General features: G+C 56.3%; 1 protein-coding gene and 1 long non-coding RNA gene across 2 annotated transcripts; both read right to left on the bottom strand.

Annotated features, from left to right (window-relative positions):
- Window positions 1-673: 673 nt before the first annotated feature.
- LOC112913720 (uncharacterized) lies at window positions 674-3,561 on the bottom strand. Its single transcript, XM_025990595.2, has 4 exons — window positions 3,468-3,561; window positions 2,900-3,385; window positions 2,248-2,748; window positions 674-1,085 (listed from the first exon to the last, which is right to left on the bottom strand). The coding sequence occupies exons 1-4, from the start codon at window positions 3,559-3,561 to the stop codon at window positions 784-786; spliced, it is 1,383 nt and encodes a 460-aa protein (XP_025846380.2). The 3' UTR covers window positions 674-783.
- A 47-nt stretch (window positions 3,562-3,608) lies between these two features.
- Window positions 3,609-5,139, bottom strand: LOC140594423 (uncharacterized). The gene is made up of 3 exons (XR_011995168.1): window positions 5,013-5,139; window positions 4,402-4,453; window positions 3,609-3,726 (listed from the first exon to the last, which is right to left on the bottom strand). It is a non-coding gene; the product is annotated as an uncharacterized lncRNA (long non-coding RNA).
- Window positions 5,140-16,993: the final 11,854 nt, after the last annotated feature.

The raw sequence follows: 16,993 nt of genomic DNA, 5'->3' as shown, positions 1-16,993 counted from the left end.
CCTGGGAAGAGCTGGGGTGGGGGGAGGCCTCGGCCGGTGGGCAGCAGCGGGAGCCCCCCCGGGCGAGCAGGGGAAGGGCCGCCTTCCCCCCCCCCCGGAGTCAGGGTGCCCGTTTGGCCGCGGCTATCTGGGGAGCCAGGAAGGTTTCCAGAGCTGCCAGCGCTGCCTCTGAATTCTCCCCGAGAAACGAGCAGGAACGGGAGGAGGCCGCCCTCGCAGCAGCCCGGAGCCGCGTGGGCCTGGAGCTATTTGCGTCTCCGTCTGCGGGGGCCCCGGGGACCCCGATGATAGGCCGGCTCCTGGCGCTTCGCCCCCGTCCGCGCCGAGGACGCCCCCGGCTCCCCACCGAGGAGGCCCCTGGCAGCGTCCTGGCCGCGGTCCTGCCACCGAGGAGGCCCCGTCCCCACGCCGGGGGCCGCAGGCCGCCCGCCGCCCGCACGCGAGGGCGCAGCCGGGCTTGTACCCTCTTCGCTGACGGGAGCCAGCGACTCTCGGACCTGAGGATCCTTTGATTTCTTTTCTTTAAGGGAGATTTATGGGGGGGGGGGGGCGCATGCGGCCAGGTGTGCGGCGGCCGTGAGCCACGGGAAGAGCGGCCTGGGGACGCAGCTTTCGGGGACAGCGCAGGGCCCCCCGTGTTAGTGCAAATAAAAGATAAAGAGACGCTGGTTGGTCAGTTGTGTTTTTCTGCAGTTTTATGGTTTTATTAACACAAGTATGACCCGCACACAAGCCGTCTATTGGTCTTCCTCGCTCCGCAGCCTGGCTCGGACTGGTGGCGCCTCAGCCGCGCTTCAAGCTCCCTGAGCGGTGCCCTCGGAGCCTCCGGAACCTCCGGGCGGCAGCACGTGCTGTTTTCTCGTCGCTCCCGTGACCCACGTTGGGCACCAAGATCTGGCCCTTGAATCCCCTATTGTCAGTGCCTCGGGGTTTCCGCCAGTTGCGCTCGATTTTGACACACCCGTGTGACTGGTCCCGAACTTCGAGGTCCTCTTCTCCCCGATCCTGGGCTTCACCGGAGGGCAGAGGGCAGAGGGGGCCGCAATGCCCAGCGATCGAAGGCTGCGCCCGCAAGAGCTGATTGGCTTTTTAAATAAAACCGAAGAACCCGGAACCTGCTGAGGCTGGGACTCTGGGGGAAACTCGGCGCCGCTGGTCTGGGGGGGGAAGCCGGCCCGGCCCTGCTGGGGCCCTGCTCCAGGCCTCCGGCTGCTGAGCCCCCCGCCCCCTCCGGAGGGGCCCCCAGCACACCTCGGCTGCCCCCGGCCCCTTGGGCATCTCTCCTGGGGACCCGACAGGAGGCAAACTCCTGCACCGCCCACCCCCCCCACCCCCCCGCGTCTCCAGAACAAGCGCCCACACCTTTGCTTTGGCACGTGGGCTGCTAAGTCCCTGGAGGGGAGGGAAGCCACACCCCCCGCCCCCACCTGCGCTCGGGGTCAGGAGGCCCCCGGGTCCCCGGCACCCCCAGGCCTCTCCCGGAGCTGCTGTCCCTGGGCGCCTGCCCTGTCCCACAGCTGGGGGACCGTCCTCAGGAGCCGTCTGCAGCACTTGGGGGGGCCTCAGCACAGCAGCGCCCGGGAGGTGGCGGGTGGCCCTGCAGGCCCCGAGCCTCCCCGAACGGCCGCTGTGGCCCCGGCTCCGGGGCCTGGCGGGTGGGGCGGCCTCGGTCCCAAATCCCCGGGAGAGGCCCCGGGGCCAAGGTGGGTGCGCTCAGCCCCTCCGGGGGAGGTGGGGGCCGCGGCCGGGGACAATGAGCCGCCCAGAGCAGCCCCCAGCGGTGACCCCGGGCCCCCGGGTGGTGCTGGCCCCGTGGGCACCGGGCATCGGTGTCCGCTGTCAGGACATGCACAGGGGCCGGGGGCAGGGCCGGGGTGGGCCTCGGAGCGGCGCCGTCCAAGCCTCCGTGTGCACGTGCGTGTCCCGGGAGCCAGACCGTGACCGCTGGCCCTGAGCGAGGCCGTCGTCATCGTCGTGTCACCAGCGCTCCGGTGGGGCCCACGGGCCGCCCCATGGCCGCGCTGGGAGAAGCAAGGCCTCGGAGGCCGCCGCACCCCGCCTCTGACCGCGCCACCCACGGGGGACAGTCCGGGAAATGCCGTGGTCCCCGAGCCCGTGGCCACCTCTAGAGCAGGCTTTCGACTTCTTGTCCCGAGGGCCCCGAGCCAGCTCCAGGGTTGCGACTGGTTCAGGCCCCCCCAGAGGGTGGGCAGAAGGTCGCCGTCCGCCGAAGTGGGGTAAGCTCACCTGAGGGCTCACGCGGTCCGCGAGTGGGATGCAGCCTGCGTGGGAGGGGGCGCAGGTGAGCCACGCGGCGGGCCCGTTCCCTCGGCGCCTCGTACCCGGCGGGCCACGTCTTTATAGGGGATGGCCGGTCAAAGTAGGACAGGTGCCTCTTCTTTAAGTTTTCTGCTTTGTGACCCCTGAATCTGCAGCCCCGTGGGAGGAGCCCCCGGCGGCTCTCTCGTCTCAGGCCCAACCCAGGGCCGGGGCAGCGGCCTGCTGTGCACTGACCGTCCTGTGCCCGCGGCCCCGGAAGACACGGGACGTCAGGGTAAGGCCCGCTGCGCCTGCCCTCGCCCTCACCCCGAGAGGCCACAGCGCTAGTGTGCTGGAAACGGGGACAGTGACCGTGTGAGCGACCCCCTCGCCTCCCCAACAGGGACAGGCGGGTCCTGCAGGCCCTCAGCGCGTCCAGGTGAGGCCTCACCCCTACCCTCACCTCCTCTCCAGGGCCTCCTTGGCCGGCTTACTTCGAGGACGGCGCCTTAGGGCCAAGTCGGCCAGCAGGTGCCTGCTTAGGTGTAAAGGCCATGACTTTTTTAAAAAAGGTATTTCAAGTTGGATAAAAGGATAGATCACTTACCTCGGGCTCAGGAAACTTGCCTTCTGGTCCCACGTTTGCGGTCACCGTAGTCTCTGCTGCCCCGAGCCCAGCTCCCAGATCTAAGCACGGGAGGTCTGGGTGGCCCCCGGCCTCGAGCCCCCGCAGCTATTCTCGCCCATGTCGGATGGCGGCCCGGAGGGCGCTCCCGCTCCTCCTGCCCCTGCTGCTCCCGGCCCCTGGGTCGGAGAGTCAGTGCACCTGCGGCCCCAAACCCCAGCGCGTCGGAACCACCTGGAGGGCTTGTTAAAAGGCAGGTGCCGGCCCCAGCCCCTGAGCCTCTGAGCCTCTGAGCCCAGGCCCAGGAATGAGCACGTCTGGCCGCCGCTGCTGTGACCGGGCCGCCTGGCTCTGAAGGGCGACCTCGCAGCCCCCAGGGTGGGCAGGGGGCGGCTCGGCCGGGGGCAGCCGGTGCCGTCGCCCAGCCCGGGCCCAGCCAGGCAGCCGAGGGCCTGAGCTCAGTCCCCTCCCTCTGGCGGTGCCCCTCCAGCCCCAGCGGCCCTGGGGGGTTCCCCACAGGAGAGGGCAAGGTCAGAAGGAGGCTGTGCCCAGAGCAGCCCTCTCCCTCCTCCCAGCTGCCCACAGCCCGAAACCCCCAGCGGGGGAGGCCCGCTCTCCCCTGGCTGCTGCAGCTGCCTTCGGGCCCTGGGGGGGCTGCGGACGTCCGGGCAGGGCATTCTTAGCCAACCCCCCCCGCAGCTCCCGGCGGTCTGCCCGCGGCCGCCCCCTCTCCTGCTGGCACCTCCTTGCTGGCAGCTCCGAGCCGGCCCGCGACCCACTCTCCGTGGCTGAGGCCGCCCAACTCTGGCTGAGGCAAGCTCCGCGCAGCTCCAGGGCGTGGGCTGCAGGAAGGGGGGGCGGGGGGGCTTTTTTTTAAAGATGTTTACTTGAGAAAGCATGTGAGAGCATGAGCAGGGGGAGCAGAGGGAGAGGGAGAAGCGCCCCCCCCGCAGGTGGGGCTCGATCCCAGGACCCCGGGATCCCGAGCTGAGCCGCGGGCCAACGCTCAACCGCCGAGCCGCCCAGGCACCCTTGGAAGGCATTTTAAAAGCAGCAGGGCGGGCATGGGCCCCCCTTCCCTGCCCAGAAATCAGCCGTGAAAGCCAGAAAACGGGGCGGCCGCCTCCTTTGTGGGCCGCAGGGAAAGGGGGGTGAGCAGAGCTGAGGGGAAGGCGGGGCCCCGGGGTCACGCAGCAGTTCCCAGGCCTCGACTGGTCTAATCCGATTCCCCGACTGCTGATGGGTGTTGTGTCAGCGGAATGTACCCCTGACGTTGATACCAGTGGAAAGGCCACTATGGGCCCTGGGACTCATCCTGGCCGTGGGGCAGGCTGTGGGACTCCGGGAACGTCACAGGCCCTCTCTGGGCCCCTGTTTCTTCATCTGTGGGCATGAACCACCCGGTCTGCGGGGCCTCCCGGGTCCCCTTCTGTGGCTCAGAATCAAGACCCAGAGCCTGTCCCAGAGGAAAGCGCTGGGCATCAGGGGGGGATCTCAGGGACGGGGCAGGCCGTCACCTTGGGAATGGTGACATCCTGGGGTTTTATCAGCGTCAGCCAAAGGGAGATCCTAAAACAGAACGAGGGGCACCTGAGTGGTTCAGGCAGTTAAGCACCAGACTCTTGATTTCAGGTGGGGCCGGGGGTCTCAGGGTTGTTGGGACGCAGCCCTGCGTCGGCCCGTGCTGGGCATGGAGGCTGCTCGACATTCTCTGTCTCCGGGTGGCCCGGTCAGGTAGATGCCCGACCCCACGGTCTCAGGGTCGTGAGACCAGCCCTGCATGGGCTCCACACCCAGTGCACAGTCTGCGGGGGACTTTCTCCCTCCCTCCCCCCTCCCCCCTCCTCTCTCCCTCTCGAGTTAATGAATTAAACACAGAATGAGAGGGGTCAGCACTAATTCAACCCGGCATTGCCAAGGGGGTCACATTTGTCCCTGGAAGAAGCCCTACAGGAGCTTTGTAGGCCTGTGTGCCTCTCCCACGGCCCCCGGAGACGGGTGGGTGGCCGTTCAGGGACAGAGCCTGCGGAGAGAAGGCGGAAGCCAAGGCCCTTCTGACTTGTGTCGGCCAGGTCACGGGTCAACCCCTGTGCTGTGCGGCTGGCTTAGGACCCCCGGGGTCCCTTACCTGGAGCTGCCCAGGGACACAGGCACATCCCAAGCACGCGTCTCTGCGGATCCGCCCGGGAGGGAGGCCACTGGATCCACAGGGAGGAGCCCTGGACAGCAAGACTCTGCTGCTGGAATGAGGCCACGGGGCTATGAGAGTCTTTGTCTAGGATCAGCCTCCTAGAATGTGCCCGAAGATGGGCATATTCCAGGTGGACAGGTGGCCAAGAAGACACGTAAGGGTGCTCAGCCTAGACTTTCTGCGACAGCATGACATCGGAAACCAGGTAAATCCCGGCCGTAGAGGGTTGGGTCCGCAAGAGATGGTGCGTCCTTTAATTTGCAACGAAATACACTGGATAGTCTGCAGCCGTCACCCGGAGGATGGAGCTATATTTACTGAAGTGGAAAGATTCTGTGACATATTGTTGAGTAAAAAGAGCAGGTTATGAAACAGTGTATGATCCCATTATAAAATCACACACGCGCACACACGCACATGCACACGGAGCCGTCTGGAAATCTGTTCACCAAACTGTTAGCAGTCTCTCCAGTTGGTGGAATTTAGGGTGATTTTTACTTTGTTCTTGAAACTCTACATTTTGAAGTTTAAGGATTCAAGATACCTGATCATTTTCACTTGGGAATGAATAAGTAACCGGCAAACAGAAAACAAAACCAAACCTGCCCCTGCCCGGGGCACTGTCCTACTGCATCACGGCTCCTCGGGCCAAGCCATGCGGTTGTGCGCCAGCCCCAAGCGGAGGCGGGGGCTGTCTGGGAGCCAGGCCCGGAGCCACGCAGTCCTGCACGCGGATGTGGATGTGGCTCCAGCAGCAGCTGCGAGACCTTCGGGAAGACAACGGTTCAGAGCCTCCACTTCCTCCGAGAGTGTCTGCTTCTTGGGCTGCTTAGGAGCCGTGACTCAGAGGAAGGTCGAGAGCCCATGTGGGCCTCGGGCTAGGACGCAGCGAGGCCCCGGCCTGCCCTGGCCAACCCAGGAACTCGAACTCAAGGCCTCACAGACCAGAACCAGAAGCCTTAAGCATCGGGTGTCCGTATGATTGTTGGCAGTAAAGTGTGGACTGTAGTTTGGAGCTTTCCGACTTTTGTAAGTCCCTGTGACCCTGAGCCCACGGCCTCCCGCGGGCTGCGGTCAGGCACGGGGGGAGGAAAGGGAAGTCTGAGAAGCCGAGGTCATCCTGAAGGACGCAGATGAAAATCCAAGCTCAGCAGCACCAACCGCAGGTTGGCACCGGAACCCACTGGAACCGGGAAGGACTGGGGGACACGGGGGTGGGGGCTGAGGGGGGCCCGGAGCCCAGGATCACACAGGCGGCCTCAGGCTAGGTGGGCCCCTCCACCCAGCACCCCGATTATTCACACCCTTGGCTCCAGGGTACTCCCAGCGCACGCCAGGCCACCCCAAGCTCGGGGCTGGTGGAGGATACGGGGAGTGGAAGGACTCGGGGAGCCCGCCGGTCTGGTCCGTTTGTCCCACCGCCTCCTGCTCAGGACCCAGGCGTCCCGGACTCAGGGCTTCGCGATCCAGGCTCAAACTCCGAGTAACGGGCCACGGCGCAGCGACCTGCGTGCCCGGGCCGGGCCTCCCACCGGCATCCTGCCCAGGTCGCGCGGGAGGCAGTGTGCGTGGGGCCCTCGCGGCCAGTGCACCCAGGACATCCGCACCAGGTCCCATTCTGGAGGCGGGTCCCGGGATCCCCCGGCCCCACTGTCAGAGGTTGAGCTCCCAGCAAACCTCTGAGACAGAGATTTGCGCGCGGGTGTTTGGAGAGCACTGGAGAGCACTTTCAGCGGGGACGGGGACCTGCGACGCGCAGAGACGAGCCCACGTGCAACACACCCGGGGGTCCCGGCTAACCCCGCCCGGAGCCCCACGTCCCTGCCGAGGGGTCCTGCCCCGGGGTGCAAGGGCCTGGGTTCGGGGCCTACCTCCACCATCCAGCGGGCACAGTCGGGGGGGAGGCCGTGCATTAGCCCAGGCGGCTGTCTGAGGCCGAGGGTAAGTCCCTGAGAGGAGACCAGCGGGACCACTAGTCACAGCACCCCAGCAGCAGGGGATGGGGGCTCTGGGCAGCAGGCCCCTCGGCCACCACGCACTGGGGAGCAATGAGCCCGAGATCACTCAGAGTGAAGGGTGGAGCTGAATTCGAATCCAGATGGCCGAAGCCCACAGTTGATCCCAGTAATCACATGAATGTCTGACACTCCAAGGGCGAGCGTGCTGGGCCGGGCGGCGCACTAGACACTTCCTGTAGGTCACGGGGTCGGCCTCTCAACCCCCCAGCATAGGTGTTAGTATTAGAGCCACGTTTTACAGAAGACACTGAGGCTCGGAATGTGAGTAACTTGCTCAAGGTCACTCAGCTCATGAGCCAGGGGTAGGGCCCAGGCCGCGTGGCCCCAGAGCCGCCACGACAAGGCCACGGCGCCCCCTTGCCTGGCCCAGGAGCGTGTGCAGGACGTGCATTTTCCTGAGAGCGTGGCGAACCTTGACCTCCGCGGGGTGCCCACTGCTCTGCAGACCCACAGCCCACGGAGGAGGCCGAGGCGGCCCTCTGCCCGCTGCGCCCGCGGCCACGCTGCCCCTAGAACGAGCCGGGATCCCGCAAGGCACCTGCGGGGTGAATGAATGAATGAATGAATGAATGAATGAATGAGAGAAGATGCTAATCGTGCTTTCGGGAAGGCCGGCCCCTCCCAGGGGAAGTTCCGGGTGCCAGGTGGCCCGGTCCTCCCTCGCAACTCTGGGTATGGAAAGGGTCCGCTGGCCTCCGGCTGGCCGCAGCCACCGCGTCCTATCAGTCCCCAACATTCCCTGTCACCTCGTTTTCTCCCTCCCAGGGGCCCCACGCATCTTGCCCTCATCCTACGAGAAGCCAGGGCCCTGGTGGGACGTGGGTGCAGGCCCAGGCAGCCCCGGAGCACGCAGAGCAAGTCTGCCAGCGTCAGGCCCCCCAGCATCAGCCCAGGGCCGTGGGGGCGCCTGCCTGAAGCTGCGGGAAACCCCAGCCAAAATCCGGGTGCAGTTGCCCTTATCGCCTGTGCTCCAGTGCTCCAGGTCCACGTGATCATCTCCGTGCCCCAGTGGGGTGAGTGCCCCAGTGGGGTGAGGGGCCCTGGCCCGGAGCGGGAGGCCCTGGGAGGCAGGTGGCAGGGCCTGCACTCGCCGTAGCGCACGTGCTGGCCCAACTGAGGCTGGAGAGGGCTGTGAAGCCCTGAGCCCGCTTGGAGGGCTCAGACTTCGGCAGCAGGGCTGTCCCCAGCTGGGCTGCGCTCTGGTCAGGCGTGCAGCAGCCCCCCTGCCCCCGGCAGGGGACACCAGAGCCCAGAGCACTTTCTGCCTGCAGATCTGCTCTGCGTCAGGCCTCCTGGCCCAGGAGTCTTGGGCCCACCCCAGGGTGGAGCTGGCTAGGGAGGGGGAGCGGCACTTGCGCCAGCTACTAAGGCCCAGGACACGCTTTGAGTAGCCCATGTCTTCCAGGATGACAGCAGCTCTGAGTGAGTGCAGGCATCCGGTACACGGTGAGGATGTGCGCACAAGCGGAAGGCCGGACACCTGTTCTCCAGGCCTTCCTCCCGCAGGATGGAGGAGCTGGGTCCTGCTCGTTCTTCTTCCCATTCCCATTTCCAACAGAGGCTAAAACAGGCCTTTATATATTTGTTTTCTAAAGATTTATTTATTTACTTGAGAGAGGAAGGGAGGGAGAGGGAGAAAGAGGGACAATTCTCAATCAGGGGCCCTGATGAGCGCGCAGCCCGACTCGGGCCTCAATCTCATGACCTGAGCCGACATCAAGAATTGGCCGCCTAAACTGAGCCACCCAGGGATCCCTGGGTGGCGCAGCAGTTTGGCGCCTGCCTTTGGCCCAGGGCGTGATCCTGGAGTCCCACTTCGGGCTCCCGGTGCATGGAGCCTGCTTCTCCCTCCGCCTGTGTCTCTGCCCCTCTCTCTCTCTCTGTGACTATCATAAATTAAAAAAAAAAAAATTTAAACTGAGCCGCCCAGGCGCCCCTAAACAACCTTTTATTTTTTTTTAAAGATTTTATTTTATTTATTCACGATAGACATAGAGAGAGAGAGAGGCAGAGACACAGGCAGAGGGAGAAGCAGGCTCCATGCCTGGAGCCCGACGTGGGACTTGATCCCGGGACCCCAGGATCATGCGCTGGGCCAAAGGCAGGCGCCAAACCGCTGAGCCACCCAGAGATCCCCTAAACAACCTTTTAAAAGCCAGGCTTCCTCCCGTGCTTCCCAGCCTGACCTCAGATTTCCTCCAAGACTGAGAAGGACCCCCGGGGGGGGGGGGGGTTGCCTTGATTGAAATGCATCTGCTTTGCACAGTCTCCTCTTAGTCACCTCTGTACTTGGTCACGGTGCTAGACTATATGAACATAAAAACTTGCCATTTCAACTATTTTCAAATATACAGTCCCGTGGCAGTGATCACGTTCACATTGCTCTGCACCCATCACCACCGTCCATGTGCTGAGCTTTTCCATCTTCCCAACTGAAAGTCTTTCCTGTTACACACGGTCTCCCCCCAGCCCCTGGGAACCACCACTCTGCCTCCCGTGTCTGAGCCTCAGCGGTTGGGCACCTGCCTTCAGCCCAGGGCCTGATCCTGGAGTCCTGGGATCAAGTCCCACGTCAGGCTCCCTGCAGGGAGCCTGCTTCTCCCTCTGCCTGTGTCTCTGCCTCTCTCTGTGTCTCTCATGAATAAATAAAATCTAAAAAAAAAAAAAAAGAAAGAAAGAAAAAGGGAGGGGGATAAGTAACATTGCACTGTCTGGACATACTACGCTTTGCTTGTCCATTCAGCTGTTGGTGGGCCCTTGGGTTGTGTCCACCCTTTAGCTGCTGCGAGTAATGCTGCCGGGAACACGGGTATATAAATACCTCTTTGAGATCCGGCTTTCAATTCTTTTGAGTATATACCCGGAAGCGAAATAGCTGGATCCATATGGTAATTCTACGTTTAATTTTTTGAGAAACAACCATACTGTTTTCCACAGTGGCTGCCCCATTCTACATTCCCACCAGCCATGCACAATGGTTCTAATTTCTCCATGTCTCCTCCAGCACTTGTTATTTTTTCTTTTTCTTTTTTGTAATAACCTTCCCAATGGGTGTGAAGTGCTACCTCGTCGTGGTTTGCATCTGCATCTCCAGGATAGTGATGCTGAGCTTACTGGCCACTTGGATATCTTCTTTGGAAAAATGTTTATTCAAGTCCTTCAGGAATTTTACGTTTTTAAGACTCCTCTTCTCGGGGCGGCTGGGTGGCCCAGATGGTTCAGGGTCTGCCTTCAGCTCAGGTCATGATCCCAGCGTCCTGGGACGGAGCCCCAGCCCCACATCGGGCTCCCTGCTCAACCAGGAGCCTGCTTGTCCCTCTCCCTCTACCTGCGGCTCTACTTGTGCTCTCTCTGTGTCAAATACATAAAATCTTTTTTAAAATAATAAAAATATGAAAGACTCCTCTTTTTGATGCTCTGCTAGTTGTCACTTGGGACCATTTCTCTCTGAGATGTCTTGCCGGACCTACTCCCCACCCGTACCTTCCTGTGGGGACAGAGGTGAAGCAGAGGGAGCCAAGGGAAGGAGCCTCACCCACCTGGGAGGCTGGCCTGGAGGACTTTGCTCTCAGGATTTCCCACTTATTGCTCAAGAAACCCAAAAGCTCAAGTTGAGCCAGAGTCAGTTTCTGGATGGTTCCAGCTCAGCGTGTGTGGTTCCCGGAGACAGAGAGGCACAGTTTGAGAGGACTTTGCCTGGGCTGGGAGGGCAGCTGACGCAGTGCCTGGGGCCTCCAGAGCTGCATCTGGGCCCCTGTTACTTGTGATTTTCCAGGGAGAATTTGGGGTCTGAAGGCCACGTGACTGCTAGAATCATTTACCACATGCACCAACCTTTCTGCTGACAGGCAAGATTTGCAACCAGGTACGTGTCGGGAAGGACAGGGCTGAGCTTATCACCGTCCTCAGCTCAGAGTTTCATACCATCAGCTGACAAGGCCCTTGTCCTGTGCTACTTACTTATCAACTCCCTTTGTCTCTTGGCCCAGTTCCTGGGGAACTCCTCCCCAGCCTCACCGCGGGCATCCGGTCAGATATGTTCGAGGGGCATCTTTGCATCTTTGTAAAGCAGGCATCTTTTCATGAGCATGTGGTTTTAACATACCTTGTCCCGGGCTAATAAATCTCATTCTCCTACTCGCTTTATCTTTCATTTAACACGATGTTTTAAAAACCAGTCCATATCTATTATGTGTTTCTAATCCAGAGGATTCCATCCTGCCTTTCACCCCTGGGAAATGGACACTGGTGCCTCCATCTCTTGATACATCTTCATTCTTAAGATTATTAACGGAGTCCATCAAATAGTCTATATCTCCCTCTGCCTGTGTCTCTGCCTCTCTCTCTCTCTCTCTCTCTCTCTCTCTCTCTGTCTCTGTCTCATGAATAAATAAAATCTGTAAAAAAAATTTCTCAGTTTCGGTAAATATGCCACGGTCACGTAAGACGTTAGCGTGAAAGGACACTGTGCTACCTGTACTGTCTTTACCATCCTTCTGCAAATGTGAAGTTCTTTAAATAAAAGTTTTAAAATACAGCTATATATGAAAAGTTTAAAACAATCACGGAAATGAGAAAATAAAGCAATCACAGATCATCAGACATGAACAGATTTTTAAGAAATTTTTGAAATGAAGATCTAATTCTTATAATAAAGTACCAATTAGAAAAAAAATAAAGTACCAATTAGGCACAAAGACAGAATGGGGGAACCGAGAGTAAATAAATGAGCCAAAGGCAACACAGAGACAAGTAGAGGGGAAACATTAAGGATGCTCTGAGTAAGAGACAGGAAGGTGAGAGTACGGTGCTCTAATAAATTCTATGTTCATAACCTCAAAAACGGAGAATAGTTTTCTCTCATTTTCAATAGAGAATGAAGGGAAAAAGTCTTTTTTTTTTTGTGGGTTTTTTTTTTTTTTTTTTTTGGAAAAAAGTATTTAAAGAGATAATGGCCATGAGATGTTTCAGAACTGGTGGAAAACATGGTATCAGGGGTCTAGAAAGGAAAACATGATTTACTTAGCAAGATAAAAACCAATCCACACCCAACCCTGCAAAACCGAAAACTGAAAACAAAGATAAGGAGAAGATGGTAAAGATAGCCAGAAAGAACAGGCCACCTGCAAAGAACGATTAGGACAGCCAACCTCTCAACAGCAACATGTCGAAGACCGTGAATACAATCTTGCAAATATGGATATAAGATAACTGCCAACCTAGAATTATGAATTCTGTGAAACTATCTTTACGTTTGAGGGTGGTAAAAATTGAGAATTTACCATCAAGAAACCTGATCTTGGGGATCAGGGGAAAAATGATCTCAGAAGAGCAGTCTGCGATAGAAGATAGGGGAGGGACTGCAGAGTAAATGTATGGAAATAATGTATATAAACCAAAACTTGTTTTTAAAAATGATAATGGTCATTGTTATGGATATTACAGAATTGCAATCCTCAGAGATTGCCCTGGTTGACCAACCCACCGACAACACGTGGGAATACTCATTTCCTCTTCTCTCTGACAACCTATTGCTGGACTTTATGATTTTTCCTCAACAAGAGGTAAAAATGGCACCTCAGTGAGTTCTAATTGCCATTTCTCATTGATATGTGCATGATTCCTTTCTAGTTTTTTGACTTTGCCTGTGGCTGTGATGTCTTTTGCTGTAGTGAATTTCTTCCCTTGTAGGTGGCACTGCCTTCTCCTTTTCTTTCAAGGCTTACAGGTGTTGTGCCACACTTAGAAGTGCTTCCCCATGCCCGAAGTTATTTTTTTAAGACTTTTATTTATTCATCAGACACAGAGAGAGAAAGAGAGAAAGAGAGAGAGAGAGAGGCAGCGACACCAGCAGAGGGAGAAGCAGGCTCCATGCAGGGAGCCCGATGCGGGACTCGATCCTGTGACCCCGGGATCACGCCCTGGGCCAAAGACAAACGCTCAACCACTGAGCCACCCAGGCATCCTCCAAAGTTACTTTTTAATTCTTTCATTGCTGCTTCAGTATTTTGTAGTTTCCTGTTTTAACATTTACATATTTGGTCCATCTTGGAATTATTTTGCTGTGGAGTAGAAGTTGTTGATATAATTCTGTTTTTTCAGATGATCACTCTGTTTGCCCAGAAGTTTTAGATTGAATAGTTTTCCTCCACTGATGTGAAATGTTACCATATCCTAAATTCCCTTGTATTTCAGTCTATTCCTGTACTTTCTCTTCTGTTCCACTGATCTGTCTGCTGCTGGCCCAGTATCACACTAGTTTAATGATTTTAGCTCTATAAGACAAGGCACTTTAATCTCTAGTAAGCCTGGTCCTTTTCTTTTGTCCTGGATAGTTTTAGTTGTTTGGTTACCAAAAAAAGATCCTGTTGCTATTTTTATTGGACTTGTTAAGTTCATACAACCTAGAATAAATGGACTTTCTAAAAATGGACTATGTCTTTCAATTTGTTCCGATCATCTTTTGTATCTCTTAGTAGAATTTAAAAATGCTTCTATAGGGGATCCCTGGGTGGCGCAGCGGTTTGGCGCCTGCCTTTGGCCCAGGGCATGATCCTGGAGACCTGGGATCGAATCCCACATCAGGCTCCCGGTGCATGGAGCCTGCTTCTCCCTCTGCCTGTGTCTCTGTCTCTCTCTCTCTCTCTCTCTCTCTCTGTGTGACTATCATAAGTAAATTTTTAAAAAATGCTTCTATAAATATAAGGCATAAATCATATTAAGTTTAATCCCAATTGTTTCATTTTGTGGTTGCTATTGTTTGTTTTTGCTTGTTTTTGTTAGTATATGTAGATTATTTTTTTCCATTAGTTTTTTTAACTAGCTATTGTTTGTAAATGTGAAATCTATAGTTTCTGAATATTAATTTTTTTAATATTTCATTTTATTTTTTCTAAGATTTAATTTATTCATTCAGAGAGACAGAGACCAAGACAGAGGGGCAGGGAGAGGGACAAGCAGACTCCATTCTTGTGTGTGGGACAAGTCAAGTCAATTTCTTAAAAAGTGGCTATCTTCCGGAAATAGAAGAATGGTTTAATATTAAGAAATCTATGAATATCATTTACCATATTAGTAGATCTAAAGAGAAAAATCATATGATCACGGACATAAAATGCTGACAAATTCAACAATTTAATCTTGATAAACACGTTCATTCAGTAGGAATAGGTATATGCTTCATTAACACGGTAGCATTTATTTTGGTATCAAAAGCAAAATTGTGCTTAATGGGGCACACTTCTGGCTCTCCCTATCTCAAAGTCAGGAACTAGAGAGATATAGTCCTTCCTCCAGCTATTATTTAACATTTTTCTGGATGTAATAGCCAATGTGATTTGATAAGGTAGGACACAGAGCTATAGAAATCAGAGAGGAAGAGGAACCATACTATTATTTGCAGATGGCAAAATTTTACACCTGGGAAACCCAAAAGATCTGACTCAAAATCTATGAAACATCAAGTGCTGGTGAGGAGGTAAAGCAGGAGGAACTCTCATTCATTGCTGCTGGGAATGCAAAATGGAACAGCCACTTTGGAGGACAGTTTGGTGGTTCCTTACAAAACTAAGCAAAATCTTATCATAGCAATTGTGCTCCCTGATGCTTACCCAAATGAGTTGAAATGTACCCCATAATAACCTGCCCGTGGATGTATCTAGCAGCTTTATTTGTAATTGCCAACACTTGGAAACAACCAGGATGTCCTTCACCATGTGGATGCATAAGCAAGCCGTGGCACATCCAGACAATGCAGCATTATTCAGAGCTAAAAGGAAATGAGCTCCCAAGCCATGAAAAGACACCGAGGAAGCTGGAATGCATATTGCTAAGTGAAAGAAGCCGATCTGAGAAGGCAACTGTATAGCATTCTGAAAACGGCAAAACTATAGAAATAGTAAAAAGATCAGTGGTTCCCCGGGGGTTCATGGGAGGGAGGGATGAACAGGAATATTCAGGATTTTTAGGGCAGGGAAACTTCTGTATGATATTACAAGATAGATACATGTCATTGTACAAACCACATCTGTGGGTGGTGGTGGTACAACCACCACCGTACAACCGCACTGTACAAACCACATCTATCCAAAGCCACAGAACATGCAACACACAGAGTGGCTCCTGATGCAAACTATGGACCTTGGCTGATAACATATCAATGTCGGTTCATCAGTTGACATTGATGGGGAGGGAGGCTGAGTGTGGTGGGGAGGGAAGGAAGAGAGGGTTTGTGGGGTCTCTATACTTTCCATTCGATTTTCCTATGAACCTCAAACCATTCTAAAAAAAATCTGTTAATTAAGAAGAAAATATTACAAAGAGCAAAATGATTCAGTAAGATCAAAACTTTCTCATCTGAATGAACCCTTGTCTCTGAAAAAAATGCTAAATGCACAGATACGGAAAAGCTACTCATCAAGTGCTCCTATTCCTTCAACAGATCCAAGTTCATCTGTAGATGAAAACCTGGGCCCCCTTTCGCTGGAGACCCACAGAGCGAGGGCCCAGGGGACACCCCCAATCCCATACAAATATGGAGCTTTGCTTAGCTTTGGGTCAGACGAGCTGGGCTCTTTGCCTGAGGACCTGCCGGGCCAGGAGCCTCACCCACCCTTCAGGTGAGCCGCTCCCACCTCTGAGGGTCACCAGTCAATTCTGTTAATGATCTAAGATCTTTCTGTTTCTCAACTTCTTTCACAATGCTGGAGGTACAAGGCCAGCATCCCTCGTGAGACACAGAGAGCACGGGAAGCCAGGGACAGAGGTCAGGGTCACCAGGGCTTGGAGTAGAATGTAGAGGGGACCTCCGTCTGCAGATCAGGCCCCGTGATCCCCAGCCTACCACCTCTCTGTGTCTGGCTCCGTCCTTAAGTCTGATGCTATCTTTCTGGCTCCCTTTCCAGTTTGGATGGGTCCTTGACCCCAAGTTTCTAGCAGCAATTCCTGGCTGGCAGCGAGCGGGGGCACTCCATGGGCTCAAACAGGGGAGCCCAGCCTTCCTCCAAGCCTCAGGGGGCGACTCCCCCCCCCAGGGCCACGGCCTCGCTGAAACCAGCCAAGGTGAAGCAGCGGGAGCAGCCAGGGCGCAAAGCTCAGGGTAGAGCTCAGGGGGACTGCGCACCATCCTAGGTTTGGACCTCCCAAAAGCTGCGCAGTTCAAACACAAAAGCTGCCTTTGAGCAGGAACCAGTCACAGAATCAATCTGCGGTGCCACCCAGTGGCCGGAGCAGGTGTCAGCACGGGGTCCCTGAGCCGGGTGCCAGCCCCCACCGCAGCCTGGGCTCAGGAGCCCTGCAGGTGCCCCGGGTAGGAATGACTTACTTTGACGAGCCCCGAACAGCTCCCCGGTAGGCCGTGTCCCCACCGTCGGGGGGAGAGGGACGAGGCCCACCCAGCCCGGAGGCCGGCCCAGCTCCAGCCCCCAGTCGCCCTTCCATTCAGCGGTTTCCCTTCCCTCCCAAGCTGGAGACCCCCACACAGGAGCGGAAGAGGCAGCAGACCCAAGACAGGCCATTAAATGCACAGTGTTTAGAAACGATTGAAAGGGGGCGTCTGGGGGGCCCAGTAGGTTAAGCGTCTGCCTTGGGCTCAGGTCATGATGCCAGGGGTCCTGGGATCAAGTCCTGCTCCCCGCTCAGCAGAGAGCCTGCCTCTCCCCCTCCCTGTGCCGCTGCCCCTGCTTGTGCTCTCCTGCCCACCCCCTCCCGTCAAAGACATAAATAAAATCTTTAGAAGAAAAAAAAACGCACCGTGAAGGCTAGTGCAATTCTTTAAAAAAAAAAAAAAACTGTATTGAAAGGAGTTCATTAAGGCGAGCCCGGGGGGACCCGGCTCCTCGAGCACCCCACTCTTGATTCCAGCTCAGGTCATGGCCCCGGGGTCCTGGGAGGGAGCCCCGA

Source organism: Vulpes vulpes, chromosome 1, assembly GCF_048418805.1.
Source record: "Vulpes vulpes isolate BD-2025 chromosome 1, VulVul3, whole genome shotgun sequence".
In the NCBI taxonomy this organism is placed as follows: domain Eukaryota; kingdom Metazoa; phylum Chordata; class Mammalia; order Carnivora; family Canidae; genus Vulpes; species Vulpes vulpes.
Note: the sequence above shows the minus strand (reverse complement) of the source record. Positions and strands in the feature narration are given on the sequence as shown.

What these genes read in the sequence shown, in the direction of transcription:
- LOC112913720 (XM_025990595.2), bottom strand. Translation starts at nt 3,561, where the DNA reads ATGCCCTGCCCGGACGTCCGCAGCCCCCCCAGGGCCCGAAGGCAGCTG. An exon ending in AGACTACGGTGACCGCAAAC is followed by an intron (nt 2,749 to 2,899) that starts GTGGGACCAGAA and finishes CCTCGAAGTAAG; the next exon opens with CCGGCCAAGGAGGCCCTGGA. An exon ending in CGGACCGCGTGAGCCCTCAG is followed by an intron (nt 1,086 to 2,247) that starts GTGAGCTTACCC and finishes TTATTTAAAAAG; the next exon opens with CCAATCAGCTCTTGCGGGCG.